The 24823-nt window shown below is 37.1% G+C and overlaps 2 protein-coding genes across 5 annotated transcripts in view; one reads left to right on the forward strand and one right to left on the reverse strand.

The window, feature by feature from the left end:
* The window catches only part of LOC124309225 (putative protein tag-53), a 26875-nt gene extending 13104 nt beyond the window's left edge, over positions 1-13771 (reverse strand). The window contains exons 1-2 of one of the 3 annotated variants that reach the window (XM_046772646.1): positions 13349-13771; positions 3233-3580 (exon numbers count right to left, since the gene is read on the reverse strand). In XM_046772646.1, coding sequence (XP_046628602.1) covers positions 3233-3580; positions 13349-13644 — 644 coding nt within the window. In that variant the 5' untranslated portion in view covers positions 13645-13771. Of the gene's footprint in view, positions 1-3232; positions 3581-12717; positions 12796-13348 lie in introns of those variants that run through there. The other 2 variants (XM_046772647.1, XM_046772649.1) reach the window with 2 other exon arrangements.
* Positions 12886-23206, forward strand: LOC124309228 (N-acetyl-D-glucosamine kinase). Of its 2 annotated transcripts, none has more exons than XM_046772655.1 (8): positions 12886-13040; positions 16899-17157; positions 18953-19037; positions 19108-19206; positions 19382-19634; positions 20197-20495; positions 21696-21983; positions 22694-23206. In XM_046772655.1, exons 2-7 carry the CDS (start codon positions 16919-16921, stop codon positions 21975-21977), a joined length of 1257 nt encoding a protein of 418 aa, XP_046628611.1. In that variant the 5' UTR covers positions 12886-13040; positions 16899-16918; the 3' UTR covers positions 21978-21983; positions 22694-23206. The 2 variants fall into 2 exon arrangements, with proteins under 2 accessions (XP_046628611.1, XP_046628610.1); XM_046772654.1 differs by lacking the exon at positions 12886-13040 and adding an exon at positions 15558-15716.
* The last annotated feature ends 1617 nt before the right edge of the window (positions 23207-24823 follow it).

Consider the following 24823-nt stretch of genomic DNA (forward strand, 5'->3'; position numbering starts at 1 on the left):
AAGTAAAATTGTTACCTCAAAAAAATCATTTCCAATCCCTGGAGTTAGAAAATTAATATTTTCGGTTTAATCCATATGCAAATTAAAAATCCCCCGAGTGAATTCCAGGTTTTTCGTGACCCCTTTTAAACACCCTGACATTTCCAGGTTGTCTCAACTTTTACAGGTGTGTGGCCACCCTCTGATAGGCATACAAACTCCTCGATGTGCGGAAATGAGGGGCGAGCTTATATTGCTTCTCAAAGGTTGGATCATGGATTATGAAACGTAGTTGGGTTATGATACCCAGGTGTACGTAGGTATCTAATACTCGGGGACGATAAAACCCGATTATTCTGACCCAGGCTGCATATTTGATACAGTGTATAAGCCATGATGTATAAATTTAGTCACGTGGTGTGTGTATATATACACACACATATATATATATATTTGTATCTAATCGTTGAGAACACTTCGGTAGATTAACTGAGGACGATGATACAACCCAGTTATTTTATGACTCGTGGCCATAATTCACGACACCGTGACGTAAAAAAGCCACAGTGAGAGAAATTTTTAGTTCCGGTTACCGCTCGGTCTGCAACTATTTTCATTTTTTACCAAAATCGAAAAATATAGTTCTAGGTAGAAAATGAAAATTAGTTTTCTAGCCGTTACCGGAAACTCTATCATCCGTTGCTATTCTTTCTCATTACGATCGCTGTTGCTAGATTTTCTTGCAACCGTTGCGAAAATTTAACGCTTGTGCAAGAATAAATTGACGTTAAAGCCTTGTTTGACTAAAAAAGTAGAGTAAACCTGAGAAACTGATTTTGCGTTGCAATAACCAAAAAAGGATCGACGATAGCGCAAAATGTTTGCGCTTACCTCGTTTTTCCTAATTCCAACAATATTCAAACAGTTTTTTTAACGATACCTGTTTTACTGAACTTTTCTAGTTACTGTGACAAATAAAATTTTTCTCAGTTTATAACTCGAATAATACGGAAAATCTTAATCGTTACTTGTAACGTTTGCGATTGTCTTTTTTATTACATTGGCAAAAAAAAAAAACATTGCACAATTGATATAATAATCAATTTCAGGCCGGAAGTGAACCGAAAGTGAATAATCAAATGCTGTTTTCATTCCTTTCACGCATCGGCGAAAAGAAATTGTATACACAAGGTGTAACAAAGTTGTCTTCTCGATGTATTTCGGTCCGTGGAATATAAGAGAAAGGTTGACCGCGATTCAAGTGAATTTCCAGTTTTTATACCTCGTGACACCGACTGACTACTACACGTTTACTTAGGTTGCAAACTGTCAACGATTTACCGGACAAGCATAGTAAGCATATTAGGATGTGCCGGGAAAAATTTTTTTCTATTTTATTTTTTTACCAAACGCGTATCAAAATTTCGGTAAAGCATGTCAAATAGAATATCTCAGATATTTAGAGGCGTCTATTTTATTTGTTCCATTTTCCATTTAAATAACACTTGAAAAAAAATGTTTTTCTCTCGTAAGCGGCTTGACTTACAAATTATCTAAATACAGATTCTTGTAGGGAATTTCACGCTCTATAAAAAAGTACCGAGATAGAATTTTCCTAACTCTAACCGATTAAGAGATAGCAAAGATGATTCAAGGTTTATAAGCGAATACTTTTGTTAATGTTTTTTAAATTTTAGAGTTGAGATAAGAATGTGGAAAAAAATTAGGCAATCGCTTTAGAATTATTTGAAGCTGATATGAAAGGCGTTCCGGAAAAAAATCGTCAACACTTTAAACAAGGACGACCTTGATATGTACGCCAAGTGCATGTAAGGTGTGATTTCACCACGGAATGACATTGCAACAGTGACTTTAAGGCAATAAAAGTTGCATCCTGAGCGATATTTCGACATGTATATACCGGGAGAATCTCTTGAAACTTGAAAATCAACCGCGCATGCGCGAGTTTTATCGGCTCTTCGTTTCAGGCTGGCCAACCCGAGTTTTCAGCTGTCAAACTGTTTCTGCCGGCGATGCAGTTGATACGAATTTTCGAGGTTAGAATCTCAAATAATTGAGGTAGCGACTCGGAAAGGTTTGGGAAGCGTTTGTTGTCGGGTCGGAAAGTTGATTCTTCGAAGAACGGTCGGAATTCAATGCTCATGCTCTTTGAAATGCAAACGTACACATTTTTCGTACGTTGGCCGGCCTGCGTCGCGGACAAGAATATCGCTGCGGGAAGATTTCGCCGACCAATGAGATTTAATTATTCGGCGCATGCGCGGTTGATTTTCAAGTCTCGAGAGATTGTCCCGGTACAATTGACTTATTGGTAAAACGAGTAACTGATCACCGAGAGAAATGATCGAATGGATGATATGGATAAATATTTTCCACCCGTCGTCGTTCAGAGTTTCACGATAATCTTCAAGAATCAGCGATGTGCGTGGAAGTTGGTATAATTAGAAAAGAAGGCGGTGAGACGCGGTGAAACAACCAACACGAAATTTCACTATTTCGTTATAATCGTTGAGTAACGCTAGTCGAGACTCGCTGCGTTGCTGTAATATTTCATATCAATTCGAAACACGGATGAAATGCGTGCATGCATTCGTTCAGCGGTTGAAATCAGTGCTTTGCGATTAACCGATTAATCGTTTTTTAGATCACACGGGTCTGCAAAAAAAAAAAGTATTTTATTTCATCTGCACGGGATGTTTTCGTTGAATGTTACGTTTTCGAGTGTGACGAATCTATAAATGACTTCAATTTTCCTCCATCACGTACAGTATTTTTGCAAAATACAAAAGATGTCTGCATAAAAAAAAAAAACCACAAGTTAAGATAAGAATAAGATAACGGATTACGATTTAAACGGGAGTTTCAATCGAAATGAAAATAAAAACACGAGTTCAAGAAAAAAACTTAACGTGACGGAATATTTTGAGTATTCGTCTCTATTTCGTTGAGTAAAAATCTATAAAAAATCTGTGCATTGTTTTTTCTTTAGTTGCAGACCTGTGTTAATCGATTCTTATACCGATTTGCCTGCAAAAATTATTACGAGATAACTTTGATCATCAATCGATTAATCGCAGAGCAGTTTAGTAAGAACGAATCTTATTAGAATCGTAAAACTGTATCGTACGTTTTTTTTTTTTTTCTTTGTAAATGTGAATTTGAAACGTAAATTTTCACCGATTCTTCCGGCCTTGTTGCAAATTTTCGCTTTGTTATTTTGTTAGGTATTTACCTGCTCGGACAAGCGTTCACTTTGTAGGTAATATTGAATCCGCTCATGTTGTAAGCGACGTCCGAATAAAAATGTAGCAGGGCGCTTCCGGAGTGCGCTATCACTTCCGGCACCCTCCGGATGTGGTAGCCATCTTTGTACATTAGGCCCGAGAAGACGCCGAGCAAAGGTGCGTTCACACTGTCCCCGTCGTATATGTAAAGGTGATCCCAGCCGCATTCCGTTGCGAACTCCTCGATGTGCATCCTTATCGAGGAATTCGTACCGGTGTCTATGAGCCATGAACATTTCACGTCTATTGAATAATTCCCGTTGCCGTCGTGAATGCTTCCCGATGGCTCAGTCAACCTGAAACACCGATCGAAGAATAACAATAAATAAATAAATAAATAAATAAATGAACTCACACGTTTGCAAGTGATCGAAACTAGGAACAAAAATATTTTTTACGAGTTAAAGTTGGTACCCGTGTTTATTGTATGCGTATAATCAAGAAGACCGATGTGAGAAAAATTTCCAGTAGTTTTTAATAGTTGCTACAGTCTGTAAAGTACTGGAAACTATTTTCATTTTTTCTCTTAATAAAAAAAAGGAGTTCTTGTTACAGAATGGCAGTGATTTTTATTTCATTTTTTTTTTCTAAGGAATTACAAAATTTAGTATGTGTTGTATTATTATTCTTCGTTATCGTCATTTAAGTTGATTCAAACTAATTTCAACGAGTTTCAAACGATTTCAAACCGTTACAATATGATTACAAATTATTGGAAATTGATTTCAACGAGTTTCAAATGATGTTAGACCGTTACAATATGATTAGAAATTATTACAATCTCATTCGAACTAGTTTCAAATAATTTCGAACCGTTATAATATGATTAAAAATTATCGCAAGTCAATTTGAACGAGTTTCAAATGAATTCTAACCGTTACAATACGATTACAAAAAATTGCAAACTAATTTCAACGAGTTTTAAATGATATTAAACTGTTCCGATATGATTGAAAATTATTACAAGCTCATTTTAACGAGTTTCAAATAATTTCAAACCGTTACAATATGATTGAAAATTATTACAAATTAATTCCAACGAGCTTCAAATGATTTCGATACGAGAATATACATCACAGACAGTTCAAAAAAAAAAGGATTCAAAGAAAAACGAATAAGTGGTTTACATAATAACCGATTTTGATTTACGTTCTCCGAAGTTTAGCCACAGGTACTAAAATCAAATTTTTTAAAATAAAAATCAATGATAATTGCGTCAAAAAAAGGGGGGGGGGGCTCCAAAAAATGGCTTTTGTTCCATCCTGATTCAGGTAAAAGGGTTGTCGTTGGGGAAGAAGAGTTGAATAAGAGTTGACCATGAACAGAAGTAAACGAAATATTGATTTCCTTGAGCGTGCAGAAGCAATGCAAACTGTTTAAACCCGATGGCAATATATATGCACGAATGCAGGTCCATGGTTTCCATCTCCTTGTGGTGGTGGTGGTGGTGGTGGTGGGTGGATTGAACTGAAAATGAGTTTTATTTCTCTCCCCTCGTGTCTCGTGCGTGCGTCTTTGTTCAGACGAAGGATTGCCGCTTCGTCGTCATCTGCAGTTATCGCACGTAATATTCCCGAGACAAACGAACGAAAACAATACGAATTGATCGAATCTCGGGAAGCGGCGTTAAGCCGTGTCGAATGGATGGGATGGCCATGCCGACCACCTTGAATACGAGACAATGCAGAGATTCGTGAAAATATATTTACAACAAGTGTGCAATAACCAAAAAAGGATCGACAATAACGCCAAATGTTTACGCGTGCCTCGCTTTTCGTCATTCCAACATTATTCAAACAGTTTTTTTTTTAACGATACCTGTTTTACTGAATTTTTCTAGTTTTGCCGTTACAAATGAAATTTTTCTCATTGCAACGAGCTGTTGAAAGAAAAAAAGTGAGTCTAAACTGGATAAAATGAGCCTCTGAATTAGAAAGAATCTACTAAATTTTCAACCAGACTTATTACCTTCCTACCGACCCAAAAAGTCTCGGGAATTTTTGCAGATTTTCGCAAAAAATGGCAAAACCGATTCCAAAATTGCAATTCTTTTTAAATCTGAAAAAAAAAATCCCGCTGATTCTATCACGGTTCAAAATAATAGGATCTCAATATTTACGATTTTTCACGCAAGTTTTTATTTCTTATTTTCACGATTCCGTGATCTGATTAAATCGAAGAATAGAAGCATAAACAAAAAATAAAAAAAAAAATAAAACCATAATTCCGGCATGGAAAAACAAAATACTGTGCGAAATAAGCCGTAAATATTGAAATCACATTCCAAATCATACATTCCGTGTGAATTGTTTCAGGTTTAAAAAAAAATTGCATTTTCGGAATCGTTTTTTTTTCAATTTTGGTCAAATTTCATCGTTCGTTAAAAAAAAGTTGCCGGGACAATTTTGATTCGTTAAGAACATCGTACTAAAAACTGATTAAAATCGAAGTAGAGACGAGTCAAATGGGCTAGCTAATTTGACGTCGAATGCCTCGTATTTAGACCACGTTTACCAGAGACAGAAATCATTCGGCACGATTTATCTTTAATCTAGCACAAACTTTGCCATGGATGTAACAACGTGGCGAATTTAGACCCTGAACTCCCGTAAGCGAGCTTCTATTTTCGATGTGGTTGTAAGGTGTGGAGGTTCAATACGCTTTGTCATAACGAGAGACAAAAGCACCAACCGACAAACCAGTAGCGTTGATACGGTGCGAATTCTGGGGGAGACGACATTATTTTTCGAGACAAAAACTGGTGGCTTAAAAACGTAACGCGTAATATTCTTTGTCCACGACGTTGTACTTTATATCATATTTATTATACGCAAATTGTTTCAATGAAATTGAATTTTTCAAAGCTCCTTTATTCAGCTTCTTCTTCTTTCTTACTCTTCTTATTCTCCTCGTGTTAATAAACTTCCATATGCATTATGTTCTATTAATAACACTTCGTCATCGTTCCTTAGTTGCGTATGTTGCAATTTCTCTGTGTCGGAATGTTGATATTTGTTATTGAGAGGATTAGGTTCAGGGCATTTGAATTGTACGTTGGGAGAAAGAAAAAAAAAAAATTCACTTTCTATACACGTCACGTGGTTATTCGAAATTTTTTTTTTCGTCAAATTGAATATCGTTGGCATTGATGGAAAATTTTTATTCGGGTTGTACTATTTAATCCGATTATTGTTGCAGACACTAAATTTTTTTGGCTTGCAAAATATCAAATTCTTCATTTTTTTCTTCAGTTGATTAAATTTTTTTGAAATAACAAACCACTTTTCATTACAATCATTCGAGACATCCCTTGATGTCAGTTTAAAACTGTTTACGGTTGGATTCACTTGGGAACCGATTAAATTCTTTTGGAACTATTTTTAGAACGATTTGTTAGTTATTTTGAAACAGATCGAAACCAGTTATACATCGTTTGAAACTTCTTAAAATTAGATTTTAACAATTTTTTTATAATTTTGTAACAGTTTGAAATCGATTAAAATCACTTAGAAATCATTTTAGACTCCTTGACATTTTTTGATTAGGTTAAAACTGTTCGTAATCATTTTATAACTACTCGAAACCGTTTAAAAGCACTTCGAAATCGTTAAAATTAATTTGAAACAGTTTAAAATCATCATTTGTAACCACTTGGGAGTCGTTTAAATTAGTTTAAAACTGTTTGAAATGTATATCAAATCACTTGGATATCATTTCAAACTCTTTGAAATTAGTTTGAAGTTATTCGTAACTATATAAAGGCCGCTTAAAATCAGTTTAAAGTAGTTTGAAATAAATTTGTAATCGCTTGAAACCATTTAGAAATAATTTGAAACTGTCTGAAATCCGTTTTAAAACTGTTCGTGATAATTTTAAGACCACTTCAAATCGTTTGAAACCACTTCGGAATCGTTGTAATCAGTTTGAAGTAGTTTGAAATCAATTTTTAACCGCATGAAACGACTTGAAAATCATTTCAAACTCTTTGAACATAGTTTAAAATTGTTCGTGATCATTTTAAGGCCACCTCAAAGCGTTTGAAACCACTTTGGAATCGTTGAAATCAGTTTGAAATCAATTTGTAACCGCTTGGAACCGTTCAAAAATCGCTGATAAGCTGTTCTCAATGGTTTGGTCGTTCGATCCAGGAAAAATTAGTACGAGACGAATATTATAAACTAAGACACGTCCCAGATTTCCTGATGACACAAAAAAAACAACTGATATTTAATTATCAGTACCCAGAAGCGCATATATTTCGTTTATTGTAAAAATTCGAATAGTTGGGGAGTGTAGCTGGAGAAAAAAAAAACATTCTCGAGTAAAATCAAACGACGCAGTTCAATCCCTGAAAATCCCCGTCTGATGATTATCTGACTTTAATCCAATAGAAACCGCGTATATCGTTAAGAGGGCGTTACGTGAATGATAAAACCTTTGATAATCCGCTTACAGAATATGATCAAAAGCCAATGTATGTGCCTGCACATGGCCATCCAAATCTGCACCCACCTCCTCCTCCTCCTCTCTCATTCTCTAATGCATTTGAATTATTTATGAACTTTGGCAGGCAGCGTCTTCTTCTTTCGGAAAGGAACCACTGCCTTATATTTATATCTACTACCCTTGAATCCGTGAGGAGTGAGTCGCTTCATTTTCGTCACGCGTTACGTCATTCAGTCACGTAATATTTAGCAAACTCTTTCTCCGATAGAAAAAAAGAAGGAGAAAAAAATTCAGTGTGCCGCAATGTCGTCAACTTTTATCGGCGTCCAGGAAATCATCGCGTTCAAGATTTTTACACAACCTTTTTGACGATCCGTAACTTGTGGTACAATATTTTTAAACGTGATTTATCAAATATTTGAAACATAGCAAGCAACTCGTACATTAACATTTCGATTTTTTGCCTTTAACATCACCTTAGCAAAACGCGAAATAAATATGACAATATGTTGCATACATAGGAAGAAAGAAAAAATTTAATTTTCTTTAAATCGATCCATCTATAAAAGAGACTCAAATTAAACAAAATTTAAACGAGTATCGATATTCCATATGTTGCTGATATTCAAGTTACTTATTAAACTAAGAATAAAATTGTCAGATTCCTTGGTAAGATTTAACGAAATCTCTTGGCTTTTTAAGGGTCGCATTTAATTTTGTGACATTTAAGAATTTTCAGGTTTTTTCAGGTCATTGGTCACCCTGTTCGGTTAAAAATTCAGAGAAAAGTGTACCGGGCTAAATTATAAAAAATACATCAAAAAAAAAAAAAATATGCAAGACTTTTTGTGTCGCGAAGAACTAACTCGGTGACTCTGTTATAGGCTCGAGGCGAATGAGTCTTTTTAGTTAGGCTATCGTGCGTGATAACAGCCTAAATTAGCCGTTGATTGTGTAGCTGCTAACTCGGTTTGCACCTATACAGGTTCAAACTGTCCAATTGTACGTCGCACTGTACGTTGCATCAATGAATTGTCTGAATAGTTATCTAGGATCTACGTAGAAACGTATACGTATAAAGGATCGTCATTTGGGGTTATTCAACTTCAGTTAATTTGGGGGAAAAATCTCAGTTTTACATTTTACAAGTGATCCGTGACTTCGGGGAATTGGTGAAAAAATTTATAACAAAGTACTTCGTTATACTTAATACACAATTTATCTTGATCTTCTAAACTTAAGGTATTATTTGACGAATATTCCCAACCAAAAGTCAGTCCCGGTTAGAATATTCAACACTTCGCGATGAGATGAAAATCTAAATTAATCGTAACCAAGTTGATGAGATAATTCGTTTTGAATAATAACATTGCCATTAAGTTGTTGATAAATTGTTCAAACATAAATTTGTGCATCTAATCTCTAACGACCGAGTGAAATGTTTTTTTTATTTCATTTAGAATGTATTCATCGACGTTTCTGAATACTAGCAAACTTTTTTGAAATTTCAAAAATTTTCTAACGCTTTATTTATGAAACTGTTAGTTCTACGCCTCTAAAAAACTTCATCATCGGTGTAACGCATAACCATTTACGAAAACCTGTCCAAAAATTTAGGACTTGTGATCAATTTTTCGAAAATTTTTTAAATTCTCGAAAACGAATTGTTCAAAATCACTGTAATATCAAAAAAAAAAAAAAAAAAACATAGGTATTCAGAAAAGCCAATGAATTCATTGTATGTGAAATTCAAAATATTTCGCTAGAGATTTGTGACAAAAAGTTTTGTTTAAACAATTTATTAACAAATTTTTGGAATTATTATTATTATTATTATTCAAAACGAATTATCGTGTCAACTTGGTTACGATTAATTTAAATGTTTATCTAATCGCGAAGTGTTCAATATTCTCACCGAGACTCACTTTTGGTTGGGAATATCCGTCTTATAACACTTTAAGCGTTGTTTCTGACGGTTTTTTTACATAATATATTATAATTTAATAAACGCCATATCAAGGTGAAAACTTTATTAAACTTTGAACGAACAGTTTCTCTAGCTGCGAAGTATAATTATTCGCAAATTTCGGACAAACCTTCACTTGTATAGTTTTAGTATCCGTTTACGGATAAATTTTTCTTTCATCGGCCAGTTAAATATACAACTTAGAACAGGTTTTCTTGGATAAGATGAAATTGTTTTGATACATAGTATTATTTCTTTTTTCTCACGGTAAACGCCTTCGGTGACCTTCTACATATGTTATTTCATCGTTTGTACATTTATACGATAATAATTTCAACGCCAAATCAACATATTTTCTCTTGTTTATTTTATAATTTATTCCATTATAAAGAACCGCGCCCGTTGTAAGAATTTTTTAGAAAAACAAATTTTCTAGGATTCATACAAAAAAATATGCTTAGCATTGTATTAAAATCGGTTTTTGGTCATTCGGCACAATGATCACGATTCAGATTCACGGAGAAAGGAAAAAAAAAATTGCAGTTTTCCAAGTCTGGTGGAAAAAAAAAAAACAAAATCACTATTTTGCAATTTTACGGTAACTTTGAAGTAGCTGAGTTTCAAAAATCTGAATTTCTTTTGCCCCAATATAATTCACTGCGTTTCAGACGTTCCCAACATTGTGAAATAGCGATTTCTCCGTAACCTGAATTATTACGATAACGTTAATAACTTCAACCTTGCATTTTAATTGCATATTGACAATTGATTAGTGTTATTTTAAAATCCGTTGAACGTTGATGTATTCACAGAAAATGGGGCTAACTATAAGAGAGCGAAGTTGATAACTTTGATCTAAGGATTCATATTTAGGAAAACTCAGTAGTCCGCAGAAATATAATCGTCTTAAATTTGGTAATCTATTTTTAAAAAGCAAAGTGTACTCTTAATTTCGGAAATTAAACTCTTTTAAAGTCGTTCCGAATTTTCAAAACAATCATTTTTGTTTTAATATTCCTTAACATTAAGGTTAATAACTTCAATCTGGCGCTAATATCAGAGGCGGGAATAAAGAAGCCCGACCTTCAAGGAATTCCACACTATCCGGTACAACATCTTTGTCTCTCTCTCTCTCTTTCTCTCTCTCTCTCTCTCTCTGAGCATCGTTCGTCGATCCATGCGTCTCTGCAGTGCAAACGTCACTGTACCTACTAATTCCATTTACCGAGTTGGGTACCGTTATAACATCAACTATACGGTTAGGTAGTAACTTATGTCAATTAAGACGGCGACGCGCGTCTAAATCCATGCGGGAAACCGCCAAATTCATCTAACGAGACTGAAGTAAAAAGCCAGTAACGTAGAAGTAACGAAACCTCGAACGAAACGATAGAAAAGAACTCTGTTTTAAATAATAAGCTGCAAATTTAACGCAATTCCGTATAAAAGTTGCTACACTGTAAAAAATTTCATTTGTTACAGTAACTTTGCTTTCTTTCATCCTGATCGTGAAATTACGATTTATAATATCAATTAATGAACTATGAATACATAATTTCGATAAAAAGTCGACCATTTTGGCACAGAATCATTTTGTAGCTAGTTCGTATCTTCGGGTTTGAATTCTCTACGAATTGTCTTAACATCGAGTCGATTGGCTTCAACTATTAATTGACGCGTATAAAACTCATAGCGAATGAAAGAAGAGAAACAAAAAAACACCATCGAATAACGTGGTTGGAATTAGAAATTTTTCAATTTTCCGTATCAGAGGGATGCCATTCGGACGAATTTGGTACGATTAACTTCGGCAGCACCTCTGAAACCATTCTCTCGCAACTTTTACTTTCTGTTCTCCTTGCCTCGGACCAAACGATAGCGGCAAATTCTTCCTAACTCCTTCAGGTAATCCCGCCTCAACCCCGCCATAAAAAGAACAATAAAAAGAGCAAGATATAGAACAACAAATACATTTCAGCCTCAGAAAGTCGAGAAAAAGTTTTGCTAAAGAGGTTCCACACCATCTTGGCTGAAGATAATGCGAAATACCTGAAACAAAAATACTCTCGTTGACTAGTTTTAGCAAGAATGAGTTCAACGGTAAAAAGTTTCCTCAATTTCGTAGGGAGTACGTTTATAAAATTTCACAACCTCAAAGCAAATACCCTAAATAATTTTCTGACTTTGTGTTTGTATAATGATAATAATTGTACTAGGTTAGAGTTTTTCAAGAATTTCAGAACAATTTCTTAGTTATCAGTTTCTCGAGTTAATTTGCTAGTCGAATTGACTTTCTCAGCTAATGAAATGTACAAGAATGAAGTTGGTAAAGTTACTGTAAAACTATGCATGTTTAGGAAAAACCGCCAAATCGCACCTTTATGACGTCCCGAAATTTAGTAAACCGTTACAAACAAAATTATCGTCTTGTTCTGAAAAGCCAAATGCTTGAAAGTCATTCTCAAATTGTTCATTAACGATTTTTGACCTTGTTGTATCGTCAAGTTAACGTTACTAACTTCAACCTCATGGAAACGTCGACTCCTAATCGGTTGGAAACATCTGGCATGCTTGTAACGAATTTTCCTTTCTAACCGACCGAATTTTAAGAACCACGTTCATAAGAGAAGAAAAAAAAACAATAACCAGAAAGAGTAGATCGCATTGTAAACAAACGGGTATGTCGATAATTTGTACCTTAAACCCATAAAATGAACGACGCATATAACGAGACTGAGGTTAGTAACGTTATCGCGACGAAAAATTTAGAAAAGAAAACCGCTGTATTCTTGATTCCACAATGATTTTTAATGAACTAAGATTACAGAATATCAATACGTTTAATTAATTTTATTACGGTTAAACCGAATTTCAAACAGTGTTGAAATTGCTAAATAACGGTTTTTCCTACGCACGAATCGTTACGGTAACGTTACTAACTTCAAAACGATCGCATATCGTCGTCTCAGTTGTGCCAAAAATCAATTAAGCATGTATTAAAAAGACATGCACGATACATACAATGACTCGAATAACCATTTTCGTCGTTATTTCGACAGTTGTGAAATCTCGTAGTCAGGTGACAGTGGCCCAAAGTGACGTACTACGATACATACGTACGTAAATTACACCCGAATCGTCATAGAGACGGACAAACTCGTAAAAAAAAAACACAGACGAGCCAGCTGTCGAGCGAACATAGCTACAGAGACAAAAGACGGTGCGTGAGGTACGAAAAAGCGCGCAGATTAGCACCTGGTTACAAAAACGTCAGCCATAACAGTTTTAAATGCACACAGTGCAGTTGCGGCGATGTTACGAAGGTGGTAACAACTGCTGGTCAGGTATGTTGTACAAACTATTATGCACGAGTAATTACTCGCCCGTTTCGATGCTTATTCGATACTCAAATAACGGGGCGAATGAGGGCGGAACGAGGAGGCCAGCAGGGGGGTTGGGGGGGGGAGGATGGGCGAAAATATAAAACAAACGAGGTTCAATGTAGTGAAATATGCCGCGATTGACGAGAAAAATAAGTATAGAAATGAAATCCCGTTGTTCTCGCGACACGTTCGTACGTGAGACGGTTCGTCGGCAGGACGAGAAAAGTTGGTTATTTTCGGAAGGGTTTTCGGTTTTCGTGATTTTGTACCTCACTTTGCCGCCGCAATACTGGCAGGCGGGTCCTTGCCATCCTTCGTGACAGAGGCAGGTTCCGTTGGCGCAATCACCGTTAACGCAAGAATCGAGGCTGCAGACTGAGGTGATCGTCTCGTCTAGGGTAACGGCGCCGCTTGCCTTCCTTATTATAGCCGAAAGTACGACGATCCACAACACCCACGGTACACTACCGATTAACGACGCGGAATCGGGTGACGAAGTATCGTCGACTTTTCGCCTGTACTTCGATTTAAATAGGAACAAAAACATCTGCACGGCTTCTGCCATTTTGGAAGTTGCCCATGACAGGTCAGTCAATGGCCGTCGACGATCAACGACGGCAATGCGCGCGGTCTCGCTGTCGCTCTCTCGCCCCTCGCGGCACTCTGATGGACGTGCTTTTGCTTTGCTCTCTCTCGCTGATCGCTGCCTGCCTGCCTCCGTGCGTGAACGAAAAATATCGCATCGGTGCTGCTGCCCCGCGGATGTCTCGGCAACTTCGATTTACGTTTAGCTTTCAAGACCCTTGGACGCGAATTCGCATGCAGATGGCGGACAACGGCGCGGTTATTGTACGGTAAGACGGATTTCTCTACCGCGGACTGTTTCACCGACCGATTTGGACGATTCCTTCCTCTTAACGCGGATGATGAAACTTTGGTAATTGCTGCGAAGCAAATTTCTATCGGGCTTGATTCTGAATTATTTTTCAATCGTGAAAATAAGATTCTTCGTTTAAAGATACCTCCGATCCATCTACGTGGTGATTATGACCGCTTTCAAGATTTAAAAATTAGACAGAACTTCAGAGTCCTGGTTACGATTGGCCGCAAAATGATACGTATCATCCGTGGCGAATCACAACTATTGCAAGAAAAATACGAAATTCACTTCGTTTAGCTAGTATGGTGAGTCTGAACATAACTGTTTTTAACCCTGCTAACGGACTACTGTTTGTCGTAGAAGGGTTTTTTTTTATTATTCGAAAGCTGCAAGACTGAAGAATGGAACAGTATATGCGAAAGAAATCGAATATGAATTTTTTACCATCAAAAACTCTATTGAACGAGGTAAGATAAAAGATTTTACCACGCCGTAAGAATTATGTGGGGTTAGGGGGGCAGGTGTAGATTCTTAGGGTTAATCAAACTGAAGCTAGCAGCCAGTTGGCAGCGAAACGCGTTAAACTTATTGGAAATAGAATAATGCGCCAACGTTTATCCACATAATTCTATAAAAGTATTGGGGCTGCAAGGTATTTCACAAAATTTCGATTTTCGGACTTCACTAACCTGTTCGAATGAACATTATAACGTTTGGTTCCTAATTCTAGGGGTTGACTATGTAATTTCACTCCTTACATTTCCCACTAGCCAAGAATTCTGATTCGTTTGCAAAGTTTACGATTAATCAATCAATCGGAATGCTTGGATAGTGGAAAATATAAAAAGTGAAATAACATAATCGACCCTCTAGCTGCTAGATTGAGCCTCGTTTCGTTTTTACATCGGTAAACGTAATTGTTGTGCCTGTGCAAATCTTCAAAACTAACGAAAATCACTGTCATTAATCGAAAACCTTGTATTTTCGATTTGAATAGTAATATTTTAAACTGTAACGAGAGACAGCTATTTTATGTTCGTAAAAAACCATAAATTTAACCCTCTGTCAGCCATGATTTCAATAAAATAAACAAAACTTACTTTCCGACAGATTTACTTCCAACAAATTTACTTATTTAAAATCAATTGACTTAAGTTGACAGTTAAAGTGTATTTTTACTTTCTGTTATTTTATTTATTTTTTTTTTCCTTTTCTAGTGACCCACGATCATAGAAAAGGTGAATTGCGTTTTTCGTTTTGTACCTTCATTCAAAAATGGAAAAAAATAAATAAATAAAAACTGTAAAGCCAATCCGAGACATTGACATAGAATCTTGATCGAGATGTCACGGAATGCCCTATATATATATATATGTACGAACAATTGACCGTCGAGCGGCGTGACGCGTCACGTGAGAGATGGATCAACGTCGTCCGTTGTCGGCATTTGAATTTCATCTGTCGGCAATATGTCGGGGCGATAGATTGGTGGGGAAAAAATAATGCTTCGTTAAAGTCGAGGAGTTTATCAGAAGCGGTCACGTGACCGCCCCTTCCACGTTCAATTTTCACTCCGAATCGCGTCGACTCAAGTAGAGGAGGTTCAAAACTAGTCTCGATCATCGCTGTCAGTGCCACGAATACCTTCGCCGCTGTGTGTAGTCTGACTGTTAAATTTCGCAAGTCTTGCTCTGACGTTTCTTGCTCCGGCAGTAAAGGTTCCACTATACACAAAATCCCGATTCCAGACATCACTGGTAACTAAAATACGTTTTTTAAATAATCCTAGTTTCGAATCGTGATTCGACTTGCGAATTTGTCAAAGTAACGATCCTATAGAACCATACACTGAGAGAAATTTTTAGTTCCGGTTACCGCTTGGTTCTTGACTATTTTCATTTTTCACCGCAATCGAAAAATACAGTTCTAGGTAGAAAATGAAAATTAGTTTTCTAGCCGTTACCGGAAAGTCTAGAATCCGTTACTGTTCTTTCTCATTACGATCGCTGTTGCTAGATTTTCATGCAACTGTTGCGAAAATTTAATGCTCGTGCAAGAATAAATTGACGTTAAAGCCTTGTTTAACTAAAAAAGTAGAGTAAACCTCGCAAACTGATTTTGCGTTGCAATTATCAAAAAACGACAATATCGCGAAATGGTTGCACAAGATGTTGTGCTTTATAGCATTAAAGATATGACATGTGCCAAAAATAATAACATAGTACTAAGCTGTGCGAATTTCTGTACTAGTCTTTTCGTTCACAGTTAACTTATTAGTTAACCGGTTAGTTTCACAATTAGTCAATCAGTTAACAGACAGCTAGAAATAATCGAACGTTCCATATGTCACGAAACCTGCGTTTTCACCTGATTCACGTATAAAAGTTTAACGCAAAAATAGAAATAACGTAAGGATTAAAACGAGTGGTGAAAAATCTTATACAAATTGATGTCAGTTGCGCGTGATAGAAATTGCTGATACAATATTCAAACATTCAAACTTACAATTTGTTTAGATGCTGATAATGTCGGATTATTCTTTCACGGTTACCGACCAAAAGACTAAATTCAAAACTACTCATCCCCCGAAAATTTACAAAACAAAATGTCGCATGGATTTTTTTTTTGTTCAACTTCAATTTCAATTTATGTCAAAAAAATTATAGTATAATAAATAAGCCTAGACAGAGTGGAACTCGCACAAAAATGTTCTGAAGGGAAAAAAAATAAATAAAAATGAACATTCCATAAAGTAAAATTTCGTTGCGAGTGAGCCTATTTTTAAACAATGCAAATCATCCCGAGGGTTAAGCAAGTCCAATCATTTATTAACCTTGAGTGATAAATTATTTCGAGCGGAGCATAATGGACGATAAAGTTGTTTAACCGTACGTTAATACTATAAATGAAATAATTTCTTGCCTGTTGTTGCGAAACAGGTTAATAAAAGCGGTTCCAAATGATGGGTAAAAAGGATCTTCAAAAGCCGGTGGCACTGAGCGAGGAAAAAAAATCTCAGATCGATGAGAACGAATTGCGGAGAACGAAACGAGACGAGAGAAAAGAACAAGCGGCCGCAGGTTCCGAAAAAATCAAGACTGACGATGAATTGGACGATGATCAGATTGATAAGACCGCCGAAATTCAGGCAGCTGAAAAACGTTCTCCGGATGAAATAAGAATCGGAGGTGTGGAAGGGTGAGTTTCTTTGCCACTTGACCGCTTCTCTAAAAGTTTATAAACGACAGGTTTCCACCGACTCTGATTGACAAAAACGATGAAAAGCCCTTTCGTTAAATAATAATTAATTAACCTTGAAGTTTGACTTGAGGATAAAGTTTCAAAAGCCAATCAGATCCTCCTGACCAAACCTTACGACAACTTTTTTTTGCGAAACATCTCGCGTGAGATTTGGATCATCAAAATTATCCGCTTTATTGTTATCTACATTTGACCTTTATTCGACCTCCACAGACCTTGAAACATATTTAAGCGGAAAAATTTCCCAGTCTTTCCAATACTTGCACCAAAAATCTGGGTTTCGAATTTTGGTGAAAAGTCAAAGTTTGTTATTTGAGATTATAGACGTGTTCATCTGGGATACAAGTAGATTTATGCAAATTGTTATTGTTAACGGATAAATTTTTTCGGAATTAATTTCTGCCCCAAGTGGCATCTTCTCGGTTAAGAACTAGTCCATTTCGCAATTGGTCTTGTCGTTGTGTTCTGGCCTTTCAGGCAGGCGATACTTCCACCATTCGGTCCAACAAGTGGGACAAATTGAACGATAAATCGATGGTAATTATTCGAGTGTCCATGAATTGGTTGGAAAGTATTGAAATAAATAGGCTCGGTTGAAATCAGACATTTATTGTTGTTTGAAAATTGCATCTGATTAAAAAAAAAAAAAAAAAAAAACTCGATTATAAAGCTCGCGACTTGTTTAATCTTGTCATGTTTCATGAGGTTGAAATTATTGTAACGATACGTGTTTCGAAAAAATCGTTCATTGAGAAAAATTTCATTTGTTGCGGTAACTAGAAAAATTGAGTGAAAACAGGTATCGTTGAAAAATTTCTCTCGATGTTACTTCGCACCTTCGGGATTGTCGGAAATTTAGGAAATCCGCGATAAGAAAAATTTGAAAGCTCATTGAAAGTATGTAATTTTGACGTTTCTTCGACGTATCGTTACTAACTTCAGGCTCGTTGTATTTCAACCTCTGGTAAAACATTGACGGTAGCCAGATTGAAATGCTTTGAGTAACTTACGAAAATAATGCGATACCGGGGTATTTTCCACACGTTTTTCGGTCGCTAGTATGAAATGACGCGTGCTTGTTTTACCAAGCACGATGCTCCTCGTGGATTCTGACCTCTGCTCCAGTTTCAACAGTTCGCTGAGACGAGCTGAGAGTAAATAAAGCTTCTTACAGTAATTTCTTGTTCACCGTAAGACGCTGTTTTTTTACAGATCCTCTCAGAGATCGGCTACAACAGCATTAAAAATTGTTGTTTTTACAAATAAAAAACATCAGAACGAAGTTCAGTGTTACCCAAATATGTGTGATAAATTTTTATATTAACAAATCGAACTGTCTCTTCGTGAAGAATCCTTGAAAAATCGTCATTTTTCGGCCTACTTACCGAGTACAATCCTTTAATTAATTTTCATAATTTGACGGACTTGTTTTGTTTTACTGGATCTTTGTCTGCAGCGCTAATGTAAACCTTGCACGTTTCGAACGGCTTTCAACATTGCATTTGATTGCGAATTTTTCCCCGTCTTCTATCTTATCTAATCAACGGGTTTATACCGTTGTCACGGTGATCCGATTTATTTTCGTGGCAAAAATATGCAGAGTAAACATGAATCTGACGGCCATTTAACTACGCGAATGAAGAATGAAAAATGATTTGCAAAAGCGTGCCAATTGCAGGCAGCAGATTGTGCACAGGTTGTTTAACAACGATTCATTTCTGTTTCATACCAGCGGTGCCACTCACTCGACACTCATAATTATGAACGGACACGGTGAGAAGTTGATCGAGATGAAAGGACCGGGTACGAATCATTGGGTAAGCGATGTGTACACGAATTAGCGAAAGGTTTTTTTTACGGAAAGATTTTTAAACTGCCCGTTTACAGCAACTCGGTATGAAAGAAACAGCGGCTAGGATCAATGGAATGATAACAACGGCGAAAAAGGAATTAAACATTCCCACGTCATCGCCGTTGGACTCTGTGGTAAGTGGAATCCCTGACTGTTTTTTCAAGTCACACGAAACTCTGTGACTGATATGATCGTTTATGAATGGCGTGTAATGAACGCGAGAGCATTGAACTCGCACGTTCTTATCTCGGAGCATATTTTTCACTAACGATATGCTCAAATTTAATAATTCTCAAATTTGTAAATCAGGGTCTGACCTTGAGTGGCTGCGAGCAAGACGAAAGCAACCGTCACTTAAAGGAGATGCTTTTCAACGAGTTTCCAACGGCGTCCAGACGATATTTCATTGGATCTGATACCCTGGGGAGTATAAAAACCGGCATCGAAAACGGCGGTGTTGTTCTCATTGCGGGAACCGGAAGCAATGCTCTGCTCATCAATCCAGACGGACAGAAACACGGATGCGGAGGCTGGGGTCACATGATTGGAGACGAAGGCAGCGGTTAGATTTTTTTTTTTTTTTTTTCACTCGGAATCACTTGTTTCCAGAGTAATACTAATTGACGAGAGTCGAAACAAACCAAACAAACTAAATTACTCGTGAAATCCGGTGTGGAAAAATTTTTGGTTGGAAATTTTGTAAAATTTCTTGAAATATCTTGTAATCGTCTGAGATCTTGTGAAATCACTGAAATTTTCCTTTGAAAAAATCTTTTCAAATGCCTGAAATCTTTTGAAGTCTTCTGAAATCATCTGAAGTCTCTTGCAATCTTTTGAAATTTGTTGAAATCTTTCGGTATTTGTGTTCAAAACCTCTGATATTCTAATTTGAAAAAATCCTCTGAAATCCCATGAAGTCTTTTGAGATTTTTTTGCAATCTTTTGAAATCCCTAAAATATTTTGAAATATTCTGAAATCGCTGAAACCTTTTTATAATCCTCTGCAATTAAGATCTGCTGAAGTTTTCTGAAATCCTTTAATATTCCTTGAAATTTTTTGAAATTCCTGAAATCTTTGTACTCTTGAAATCTTGAATCTAAGCGAGTCTAACGAATCCCTGCAGCCTATTGGATATCCCACCGAGCGGCGAAGTACGTCTTCGACGATATGGACAACCTTGAAAAGTCACCGCGACCGATCAGCTACGTTTGGCCCGCGATGCGAAACTTCTTCCACGTGGCAGACAGGACCGACCTCCTACCCCATCTCTACGCAAACTTTGACAAAAGCAAGTTCGCGATGCTCGCCAAAGAACTGGCGAAAGGTTGCGAGCACGAGGATCCCCTCTGCCTTCTACTCTTCGAAGATACGGGGAAGATCTTGGCGCGTTACGTTCAAGTCGTTGCCACCAAGGCGCATAACGTGAGTGACCTTGTCGTGCTCTTGAGGGGTTGGGTTTACACCTGGGGCGGTTGAAACTAGGGTTGTCTTTGAGAATTTTTTTCGCGTATAAAACTGAATTTTATCGACAACCATTGTACGTCTTTGAATGTATGACGTTTTATCTGTATTGTGTGAAAATATGGTTGAAAAATTTCAAACGGTAAAAAAGTTACGCTCGTTCTCCTGGGACGTGTTTTTGTCGATAGCGTTTGCGGTACCAGACGTGCCTCTGCCGTTTTTGATCTCAAGAAGGGAACAAAAAATTTTTCTTAAAGCAGATAGATAAAACTAGTACTTGTCGAGTCGGAATTTCAAAGTTGAATTTTTTCCGACCATAACAGTCTCCGGAATAAAATAGGCGATTTTTCGCCTCGAAATTGTTCATTACTTGTGATGAAAAAGAAAAAAAAAAACTTTGCCAGGTATCGAAAAAACTGCTCGATAACTACTAGATTATTGCGTGAAACGTAACTGTGCAAAACTAGATCCCGATCGGTCCAGTAGTGGCGGAGATATTTCTGGTACCGATTTTGAAAACACTGTTTCAAGAAAAACGCACTTACAGTTTTGAGTAGAGTTTACACTGACAATAAAATAACTGGTTTATTTCAAACTCACATGAAATCGTCGATTCCTGGGCCATATGACGGATCTTACTGAGATGTCGGCGCTTCCATTAGATCTTTTCTTTGCCGTATCAACCTGATCCTTCCTTCTTTTGATGCCTTTTTCGCTGCTCACCCGGTCGGTTACAAAACGCTGTAACTTCGTCATCACTGCGAATATCCTTATGAAATTTCCAGGGCATACACTCGAAAGATATTACTTTCGAATGGGCACCTTTTTAAAAAATCGATTCTCTTTACCTACCCAGGTATATCTAGCCCCTCAAGCAGCCGGTCAGCACATAGGACCATTTTTTAATCGGCAATGACAAATGGCTTTCCGAAAAGACCAGTGCCTCACGAATTTGAACCAGACCAACCGAGTATCGTCAATCTTACGACAATCAACTGGTTCTTCCGAAAGATGAACATGTGTGCTGACTTATGAATTAATCAATCAAGTGCTCGTCAGCCGTGAATCTTCTCTAAAATCTCCAAAGTTCACGGCAGTCGAAGACAAGAAATCGACATTTGCATTCACCCTGTAAAATTGGTCCCATCGACTCAATTCCAGGACCTGCTTCTCTCTCCCGGTGGACTCAGAATCGTCTGCGTTGGTTCCGTCTGGCATTCCTGGACGTACATGAAGAAGGGATTCGTCGACCAGATCCATGGGACACCCGGAGTCGACGAGCTGACTCTTCTTCGTCTGAAGACTTCCGCTGCCGTTGGAGCCTGCTACTTGGCGGCCGACTCTCTGCAGTGTGGCTCGTTGAAGAAGACTTACGACGATAACATCAACATATTCTACCACTACAAACGGGCCAACATGCCCAAATCTGCCAAAGACGACTAGCCGAAGGTACGAAGTAATTTTGCAATTTCTTTCATCCCATCCTTACAGTGATAACGATTGTTTACGTTTGTATGTTTCGCCTGTTACTGTTTTTTTTTTTTTTTTTCACAACGCTAGCTAAAGGAGTTTGAAAAGTTTATTGGAAAATCGATTGATGACCTGAGAATGGCAGAGATGCCATTTATGGTCGTATCCTGATCAATTTATTCCTACTTTATTTGATATTAATTGTCGTTGATTATTAACACACGTCAAGGTGGTCGGCGAAACGTGAATTCATTATTCATTGAGTATTGAACGGATTATATATTGTCTTTCTTCTCGAATGCATGCGGTAAACATTATATTTGCTGAGATATTATTGTCGAGCAATCGATGCGTTATCAATTAACACCTTCTTTGAAAGCAAATGTTTTTTATTATTCTCGCAAGCAAAAAATTGATGTTCTTGTATTAGTGTAATAATATTTTCGAATTTATATTTTAACGGGGAAATTGAAAGTTTACTTTATCAACAAAATATACTATTTTATGACCGATATACATTAATGTTAGCTAAGGCTTGACCGGAATGCCTGCAACTATAGGCTAACATTTCATAAAGTTTCTCCGAATGGTCTGCCCCTGTTTTAGCGTTATTTTAGAGTTCTTCTTCTTCTTCTTCTTCTTCGTCGTCGACTTCTTCTTCGTAATCGTGACGACTGTATCCTTCACAGAATATCGCCAAAAGCCGAGAATTAAGACGAGGAATCGATATTGGCAATGAGATGTCCAAGTTGTTGGAAAGGTCCTGGAGGTAACCGCTTTCCGACTCGACTAATCGTAGGCTTTTATATTCGGATCGATTATATCGTCCGGAGGAAGTCGCGATGTCGGTCTTCGCTTTTGGTGAAATCCAACGAGGCCACGGATATCCGTCGACCACCAGCAGCTGGTCATTTGAAAAGTATACCTGCTTTGCTTGCTCGTGTTCAAGGCTGCAGAAGCACAGAATTAGCTACGTGGACAACGTCAGATTCCTTGAGAGAAAGTTCTTAGTGTGTATTCATTCGACGACCTTTCACGTGGAGAAATGTCGAACGATTGCGACCGAAAACAGTCGTGTTCGTCGCTTTGCCGACAAGAGGAATTACATTTATTTCTTACAGGCTGTGCCAGACTGTTTCCATTTCTCTGAGGAGTACCGAAGAATCTATAAATTGTATCTGATTAATAAATTATTATTGTTATACAGTGATGTTTCGATATCGAAATAGCGTATATTTCAACTTTCTTCGCAATGTCGATCCGCTATAAAATATCAAGATATTTTTTGCAGAATTAATCACTTCGCCACAGCTGCGATAACGATGACGACGATGAATTTACAGCTTGCTGCACCTTCCTGAAAAAAATAACATCGGTGTTTCAATCTTACAAAAGGTAGACATTGTTCACTTATAATTATGATAATACTGTGTTTACGGAAATTCATTGCCACATGCACTTTGAAGTCTGCAAACAGCTGATAGCAAAAATCTGAATCGTGCGTTTGATTTCGCAGCGGCATGATATTAGTCAGCTGTTCGAAACAAGAGATAATCGTAAAAAAATGTGTAAATTGATTTGCGAATATCCGGGAATAACCTGAAATCGATCGGATTAAAATTATTAATATGAGAGAATGGGTGTGTCGGACACCCTGAAATCTGTATGGAATTGGTTATTGTCCGGATGCGTGACGCTTTTCAAAATCGTAGCACTGACCTTACTGTCCCTAATTTTACTCTTGACATCGTGCTTACTAATGACACTTTTTCTACTAGTCACGGTGAATTTTTTATACGCGATATTCGGGAGGCATGATCGCGAGAGCGAATGACGTTCGCTTGGTCTTGATGTGCAGCTGAAAAAATCATTGCTGAAATCGTATTTATCGTTTTCATAAAATTTTACCCATTTATTAACTTCCTTCGCAATCAACCGTCCCATGGGGGCCGTTTTAGGAGTCGTTCTGATACCGTTCAAACTTTTATGGTGCACCGTTGTACTGATTTATGAAATCGTCAACTTGGCCGTCTTGCTGATGCTCACGGTATTCGGCATTTGGATAGCCGTGCTGTTCGTGAATTTCGTCACAAGGATCGTTGACAGATATCTTCACGAAGGCGAGGATTGCGGATAAACGATGAAAAAAAATTCAGGTTCCAGGTTATATTTTTTTCTACGCTTTGACCTTAACATGCAAAAAAAAAAAAAAGAAAAATCACTGAACGGATCTTTAATACCCAAAGAAATTTTTGTGAATTAAGAAAAATCCAGTTTTGAATTTTTCTTACAGTATCGAAGAGTCGTGGAAAGTATCGGAAGATGTAAAGTTCCGAAAGCGGCTAATTCCGAATTATTTCGAGGCGAATTTTGAAGTAAAGAGAAGAAATTACGAAGAGACGACAAAGTTTCGAATGGTCGGAAAGCCGATGTCTCAATATTCCGAAATTCAAGTTACGACGGGGCAAAGTTCCGAAAAGTAAAGTTCCGATAGAGAAAAATTTGGAAAAATAAAGTTTCGATACAGTTAGAGACGAAGTTTACCGAACGAGTGGGTGTGAAAAATCAGAAAAACAGGTAGAGATAACCGGAAATAAAAATTTCTCTCAGTGCGAGGATTCCGAACGTAAAAATATGGAAAACCCAAAACAGAAAAGGATCAAAGTGACGAAATTTTCGATCATTCAGAATTTTGGTGTTTCAGATTGTTAAACTTTGTCATTTTCGCATTTCACGCCATTCGAAACTTTGATGTTTCGTCAAAGTTTGATACCTTTACTTGAAGATTCGCAAAAAAATTGGGAATTTCTTGCTTGCGG

The sequence above is a fragment of the Neodiprion virginianus genome, chromosome 7, assembly GCF_021901495.1.
Source record: "Neodiprion virginianus isolate iyNeoVirg1 chromosome 7, iyNeoVirg1.1, whole genome shotgun sequence".
NCBI classification, from domain to species: Eukaryota; Metazoa; Arthropoda; class Insecta; order Hymenoptera; family Diprionidae; genus Neodiprion; species Neodiprion virginianus.